Source organism: Grampus griseus (genome assembly GCF_964374135.1).
Source record: "Grampus griseus genome assembly, chromosome: 3".
NCBI lineage: Eukaryota > Metazoa > Chordata > Mammalia > Artiodactyla > Delphinidae > Grampus > Grampus griseus.
In genome coordinates, this window is record NC_139019.1 from 159544391 (window position 1) to 159552107 (window position 7717).

A 7717-nucleotide genomic window follows, 5' to 3' on the forward strand; every position below is an offset into this window, starting at 1 on the left:
AGACCCTCTATCTGGCTCATTCATCCATGCCTATAATCAGGCAGTAAATACTCATATCTCACAATGAAACTGACGCTCAGAGAGGTTGTGTGATGTGCCTAAGGACACACAGCTAAAGTGGCAACTGAAGCCCACGTTCTTTACACTCATTCGTGGCTCTGTGTAACTGGTTACATTCCCTGGGTGCTCTGCTGGAGTGTCTCACGCTGCCCCGGGAGGTCCTTGGTGGGTGGCCAGCATCCTCACATCACGTTTGTTTCAACACCAGGTCCACAGCTGGGCCTGGGGGACACAGAGATGAATCAAGGGAGGCCCCTGCCTTTGAGGGGCTCCCTTTCTGAAGAGGGAACCAGGCAGGCAGGCAGGCAGGCAGAAGAGCTGGTTACCATGACGGTATGAGCTTCCTGGGGCTGCCGCCACAAAGTGACACAAACTCGGTGGCTTAAGATAACAGAAATGTATCCTCTTTAAGTTCTGGGGGCCAGAAGCCTGAAATTAAGGTGTCAATAGGGTTGGTTCCTTCTGATGAGGCTCCGAGGGAAAATCCGTCCCAGGCCTCCTTCCTGGCCTCTGGCAACCCCAGGCAATCTTTGGTGTTCCTTGGCTTATGGCAACAAAAGCTCCAATCTCTGTCCCCATCTTCACATGGCCTTCTCTACATTTGTATCTCTGTGTCCTTTCTCTTATAAGGACACTTATCATTGGATATAGGACCCATCCTAACCCAGGATGATCTCATTTTGATACCCCTAATTACATCTGCAAAGACCCTCTTTGCAATTAAAGTCACATTCACAGGTACCAGGAGTGAGGACATGGACATATCTTTTGGGGACACATTCAACTTATTACCACCCGTGGTGACAAAGAAGGTGCACAGGAGGCTGGGTGAGGAGGAGAGAGTGTAGACAATCCCACAGGAGCAGAGAGCCACCTGCAGAAGTTCCTCTGAAGAGCCGCAAGAGATGTAGCTATTCATTTGCTTGTTCATCCCTCTGGTGAACGTTTATTGAGCGCCTACTGTGTGCTGAACTGGGCTTGAAGAACATAATGGATCCAATATAGACCTGGCTCCCATCCTCCCTGTGATTCATACACTATTTGTGGTGGAGACAGAAGAAAAGCAAACGGGTAGATAAAAATAATGACCAATGGTGAAAAGTGCCGCAGAACAACAACAACAGAAAAGAGGGGGTGGAGGAAGGAACTATATGGCCTGGGGAAGGGTACTATTTGCAGCCCGGTGGGTGGGGGTGGAGCCTGGAGAGCTCACATTTACACTGAAACGCACAGTCAGATGAGCTGAGGACACAGCCTTTTCAACAAAGTGTGCTGGAACCACTGGGTATCCACGTGCAACAAAACAAAACAAAACAAAAAACCAGCCAAACAACAACAACAAGATTAACTCAAAATGGATCATTCACTTCAATGTAAAATGCAAAACTGTAAATCTTCTAGATGACAACATAGGGGAAAATCGAGATGACCTTGGGTTTGGCACTGACTTTTTAGATACGAGACCAAGAGCACAGTCTGTGAAAGGAAAAACTGATAAGCTGGGCTTCATTAAAATGAAAAACTTCTGTTCTGCAAAAGGCACCGTTAAGAGAATCAAAAGACAAGCCACAGACTGGGAGAAAATCTTTGCAAAACACCTACCAGGTAAAGGACTCGTGTCCAAAATATACAAAGGATTCTTAAAGTCCAATAAGAAAATAAAAAACCCAGTTAAAAACTGGGCCAAAGATCTGAACAGACCCCTCACCAAAGAAAATATACAGATGGCAAACAAGCATATGAAAAGGGGCTCCACATCAGATATCATCAGGGGATTGCAAATTAAAACAACAATGAGATACCACCAAACACCTATTAGAATGGCTGAAATATAAAAAACCAACACCACTAAATGCTGATGAGGATGTGGAGCAACAGGAACTCTCATTCGTTCATCGCTGGTGGTACAGCTACTTTGGAAGATAGTTTGGTGGTCTCTTAACTAAGCTAAACAGAGTCTTATCCTACATTCCATCAATTGTGTTCCTAGGTATTTATCCAATTAATTTGAAAACTTATGTCCAGGCAAAAACCTGCACATGAATGTTTATAGCCGCCATATTCAATGCCTATTCAATAGCAACTCGATGGCCCCAAACTGGGAGCAACCAAGATGTCCTTCAATAGTTGAATGGACAAACTGTGGGACATCCATACCATGGAATATTATTCATTGATAAAAAGAAAGGAGCTGTCAAGCCACCAAAAGACATGGAGGAATCTTAAATGCATACTGCTAAGTGAAAGGAGACTCTGAAAAAGCTACATATGGTGTGGTTCCAGCTCTATGACATTCTGCAAAAGGTAAAACTACGGAACCTAACCAGGACTTAGAAGGGAGGGAGGGATGGATTTTTAGCGCAGTGAAAACAGTTCTATATGATAGTTCTATATAGTTCTATATGATGTAACAGCAGATACATGTCACTATGCATTTGTTGAAACCCACAGAATGTCCAACACAAAGAGTGAACCCTAAAGTAAACTGTGGGCTTGAGTTCATAAAAATGTATCGACATTGGCTGGATAATAACGTATCAATATGTAACAAAGGTATCACGCCAAAGCAAGACGTTAATAATAGGGGAAACTGTGCCTTGGGAGGGGATATATGGGAACTCTTTGTACTTTCTGATCATTTTTTTCTGTAAACCTGTTGCTGCTCTATAAAAATAAAGTTCATTAGTTTGGGGGGGGAGGGGGCAGGAGATAAGCCTGAGCCAAGCTAGTGGAAAGTGAGAGGACTGAACGCTTGATGGAAGGCACAGCAAGTACAAAGCCTGGAGGGAGGAATGTGCTTGGTGTGTTCCAGAACTGGCAAGGAAACAGAATAGGAAGGGACGGGGATGGGCTGGAGAGAGCGGCAGGAGCTAGCTGAGGCTGAGGGGAGGCCCCAGGCACCATTGGAGCAGAGGTCCGCAACTGACTGAGAATTATACATCCTGGGAAACAAAATTGATTCCCTTCAACTTCCCCTCGTTCTCATTCAGGGACACTGAGGCCCAGAGAACGGAATGGCAGTGAGCAAAGCTCATCTAACCAGCACTTGAGTGAGCTCACAGGATATCGTCAACATTTCCACCAAAGAGAAAGCACCCGCGTGACCCTCGTGATATCCCTTTGGGGTAAGGTACTATTATATTCTGCATTTCTCAAGATTAGGAAGTGAGCCCAGAGAGGCAGAGCCACTTGCTCACGGTCACACAGAGAGTGGTCAGTGGCCGAGGCTGACTCTCAACCATCACAGTGGCAGCCGCAGGAAGCATCTTGGAGCTCAAGTTGAAATCTCCAGCAGCCCGGGAAAGCTGCAGAGGGGATCCCTGCACTACTACCACCCCAGCAACTGTGCTTGGGACTGAAGCACCTCTGGGTGCCCCACACCTGGCAAATAGGGCTTATCAACAAGTGTTTGCCTAACCCACAATCTGATGAATCACGATGAGATGGCACACCTCTGAGGCTCCTTCCAGCTGGGAGGGTCCAGGACTGTGGACCCCAGAGTGGTCTCTTGGTGCCTCTGTGATGGCAAGGCGACCCCCTGCAGTGTCCCTGGGCTGCGGGGGTCCAGATGCTGTCAGTGACAAAACCCTCCTGGCCCCCAGGGAAGGCTTCCAGGTCAGGAGCTGCCTGTACCCCTTACCACCTGGCCGTGGGACTGTGGCTGACCATGGACACCTCCAGGCCTGAATATGGGTTCTGGGATCAAGAGACCAGGGCTGGATACTGGCTCCAGGTTACACCATGAGATGCTCTCCCTCTGATACCCACTTGGCTCCCCTTTTCCCCAGGTCTTAATTCACACATCTCCTCCTGGGAGATGGGTTCACAATTCCACCATCCTCTTTCTCCCCTCCCACACACACTCACTACCCATCTCCCTCCCCTGCCTTCCCCAATATAGTTGTTTATTTCACTTCTCCACCCCCATCCCCCACTACAGTGAAAGCCCCAAGGGTAAGGGGATTTGTCTGCCTGTTGGCAAACGTGTTCCCAGTGCCCACACAAGGCCAGCACACAGTAACAGCAGGAGTAACAGTCCGTTCCTGGCAGGCCCCATGCCTGGTGTGGGGCATCTGGTGGCGGGGGGGTGGGGGGGTGGCGGGTGTTTACATGCTCACAGGGATGGCTTGTTCCCTGTGGCCCCTCTGGTGCTGGGTCTGTGTTGTTAGATTCGTTGTCATGAGTCTCCTCGCTTACGTGAGTCAGTAAAGGCACCAGGCCTGCTGGCAGCTGTAGGACCTCAAGCGTCTCCCAGCACCTCCTAAGCCTCAGTTTCCCCGCCCTGAAGGGCTTCCTTGAGGGAGAGCGTCTCAAAGACTTAACATTTCTTGCTGTCATCATGCAAGGTTTTTGACAGAGTGGTGGGCATAACAGTGGATCAGGCTTGGTGGGTTCGCAGAAAATGAGGAGCTGAGTCCGCGGAAAGCCACTCTGAGCTCGCGGGACCCAGTTAACCGCATCCACCTAGGATTCTGTGGACCCCTCTGTGGCTGCAGGGGCCCATCTCCCCATCCATCAGGGATCCCTGCAGGCCCCGGATGCCGCCCCCGCTCCAGGTCCTCCCTGTGCTCCCGCAGGCGGGAGCCCACGGGGTGCCCCGGGGATCCCTGAGCGTCACGCTGCTGTTGTGGAGCGTGTGTTGACGCCGTCGCCGGGGAGACAGGCGGGGGCGGGCCTGGGCCGGGGGCGCCGCCTAGCTGCGCACGATGGGCCGAGCCGGCCGCTCAGGGCCCTGGCGGCCTCAGTGGCCACTGCCGCCGCCGCCCGCCGGCTTATATACCGCGGCTAAATTTAGGCTGCGCCCGGAGCTCGTCCCCATCCGGGACGCGTTTCCGCCGCCGCCGCCTTGGCCCGGCCCCCGCGCGCGCCGCGCCTATAAGGCTTGGGCGGGCCCGGCCGCTGCCCGCAGAGTCGTCCCCACCCGCCCGCGTCCCGACCAGCCCGGCTCCGGGCAGCCACTCACCGGTGTCCCGAATCCGCGTCAGCCCCGGGTCCCAGCCATGGCGCTGAGCGAGCCCATCCTACCGTCCTTCTCCACTTTCGCCAGCCCGTGCCGGGAGCGCGGCCTGCAGGAGGTGAGGGCGGCAGGGACCGCGGGCGGCGGGGGCGGCTGGCTCAGGGTAGTAGAACGTGGGCTGCGGGGTAGTAGAACGCAGGCGGCAGGGACAGCAGGCTTAGGGTACTAGAACGCAGGCAGCGGGCAGCGATCCCCGGCCCCACCGCGCGCTCACGCCCGCGCCTATCGCTCTGTCACCCGCAGCGCTGGCCGCGCGCAGAGCCCGAGGCAGGCGGCACGGACGACGACCTCAACAGCGTGCTGGACTTCATCCTGTCCATGGGGCTGGACGGCCTGGGCGCTGAGTCCGCCCCGGAGCCGCCGCCGCCGCCGCCCCCGCCGCCTGCGTTCTACTACACTGAGCCCGGCGCCCCTCCTCCCTACGGCGCCCCTGCGGGCGGTTTGGTGTCCGAGCTACTGCGGCCCGAGCTGGACGTGCCGCCGGGGCCAGCGCTGCACGGTCGCTTCCTGCTGGCGCCGCCGGGCCGCCTGGTGAAAGCCGAACCCCCCGAGGCAGACGGCGGCGGCGGCTACGGCTGCGCGCCGGGCCTGGCCCGCGGACCTCGGGGCCTCAAGCGCGAGGGTGCCCCGGGCCCGGCAGCTGCGTGCATGCGAGGCCCCGGGGGCCGCCCTCCGCCACCGCCCGACACGCCACCGCTCAGCCCAGACGGCCCCGCGCGCCTCCCCGCGCCCGGCGCGCGCGCCCCCTTCCCGCCTCCCTTCGGTGGCCCCGGCTTCGGCGCGCCCGGGCCCGGCCTGCATTACGCGCCGCCCGCGCCCGCGGCCTTCGGCCTCTTCGACGACGCGGCCGCCGCCGCCGCAGCTCTGGGCTTGGCGCCGCCAGCCGCCCGAGGTCTCCTCACGCCGCCCGCGTCTCCGCTGGAGCTGCTGGAGGCCAAGCCCAAGCGCGGCCGGCGGTCCTGGCCGCGCAAACGCACCGCCACGCACACCTGCAGTTACGCGGGCTGCGGCAAGACCTATACCAAGAGCTCCCACCTCAAGGCGCACCTGCGCACGCATACAGGTGGGCAGCGAGCACGGGCTGGGGACCAATGCGGGGGGAGCTGGAGGAAGGGCGTGCTTAGGAGCCCCCCCAGAGGGCGTGGCCCAGAGGTTGGGGAGGGGGCAAGGTCTTAGCCCCCTGGGGCTTGGCTGGGGGCGTGGCTCCGGACCCTGGGGACGGGGCGCGCGCTTAGGACCCTCCTGGGAATGTGGCTCGGTACTTTGGGCAGGCATGCACACTTACGAAACCTAGGGGAATGCTATGTCTCAGCCTGTCGGGGGGGGGGGAAGGTGCAAGCTTAGGAGCCCCCCGGGGGCGTGGCTGAAAGACACTGCAGAGCGGACTGTGCGCGCTTAGGACCCCTGGGGAGTGAGGATCAGGAGACCCGGGAATGGGAGATAACGTGCCTAGGATCCCTAGAGGTTCAAAACATAGCGGGGCGCCCTTCAGAGAGCTGGTTAGGGGTAGGTTGTGCGCGCCCGAGTAGCCACTAATCAGGGTGAGTGTCTGTGAGTATCAGAGCCACAGGCGGGAGGGAAACTAAGGCCGGCTCTCGCCCCCTCCCTGCAGGCGAAAAGCCCTATCACTGCAACTGGGACGGCTGCGGCTGGAAGTTTGCGCGATCCGACGAACTCACGCGCCACTACCGCAAGCACACGGGCCACCGGCCCTTCCAGTGCCACCTGTGCGACCGTGCCTTCTCACGCTCGGACCACCTGGCTCTGCACATGAAGCGGCACATGTAGCCTGGACGCCCCCCGCCCACCCGCGCGCGGCCGTGGCGGGTCCCACGCGCCGGGCACGGCCCCCTTCCAAACTGTGACTGGTATTTATTGGGCCCAGAGGACCGGGCCGGGCACAGCGTGGCCACCGAGGGGGCTCCCCCCACGACGACGACGGCGACGCCCGGCCCCCATCAGAGACTGAAGGCCCGGTGGGAGAAGACCACAATCCTCCTTGACGAGTTTTGTTTTCAAAATGGTGCAATAATTAAGTGTCGTCTTCCCCCCTGCCGGGTCTACACTAGAGGATCGAGGCTTGATGCCTCGTGAAAAATACAGCCTTAATTTGTACTGTGCAACATTTTTTATAATATTGTACATAATGACTGTGACAGATATTGTATTACTGTAAATAGGAAGACAGGTGGGCATTTTGACTGCCTGGTTCATTTTTATAAGATTTTGCTGTTTTTTAATTAAAAAAAAAAGTTTTGCATCTTTTGAAAAAAATCACAGCACTGGTCTGGCTGCTTGGAAGCTGGGGGCTTGGGACACTTGGGAGGGGCTGGGGGGAACGGGCAGCTTTGACGGAGGGCAGCCTGGCAGAGGCAGGGTGAAGTGGGTCCTGCCCTGGCCAGCATCTGGGGTTGCCAGCTGCAGCCCCCAGCTGCCAGGAACCTGTGGGTTTTTCTATAAATTTAAACACTGCCTTTTAGGACTGAGGGAGAGTTATTTTAAGGTTGTTCCCTGAGCCATAAATTGCCTCTTTTTCCCCAGAGCTGGAGAAACTGCTGGTCCCACTGACGTGGCCTCCCCTGGGCTGAAAAAAGCCTTACCTCCTTTTGGAAGCTTCTGAGGTTTTAGCCAAACTTCTGT

The 7717-nt window shown here is 56.3% G+C and overlaps 1 protein-coding gene across 1 annotated transcript; it reads left to right on the top strand.

Moving 5' to 3' along the window:
• The first annotated feature begins 4974 nt into the window (after positions 1-4974).
• Positions 4975-7351, top strand: KLF2 (KLF transcription factor 2). Its single transcript, XM_082651050.1, has 3 exons — positions 4975-5135; positions 5321-6140; positions 6690-7351. Exons 1-3 carry the CDS (start codon positions 5061-5063, stop codon positions 6863-6865), a joined length of 1071 nt encoding a protein of 356 aa, XP_082507176.1. The 5' UTR covers positions 4975-5060; the 3' UTR covers positions 6866-7351.
• Positions 7352-7717: the final 366 nt, after the last annotated feature.

Coding starts and splice junctions, on each gene's coding strand:
- KLF2 (XM_082651050.1), top strand. CDS start 5,061: ATGGCGCTGAGCGAGCCCATCCTACCGTCCTTCTCCACTTTCGCCAGC. Junction 5,136..5,320: donor GGGAGCGCGGCCTGCAGGAG/GTGAGGGCGGCA, acceptor TGTCACCCGCAG/CGCTGGCCGCGCGCAGAGCC. Junction 6,141..6,689: donor GCACCTGCGCACGCATACAG/GTGGGCAGCGAG, acceptor CCCTCCCTGCAG/GCGAAAAGCCCTATCACTGC.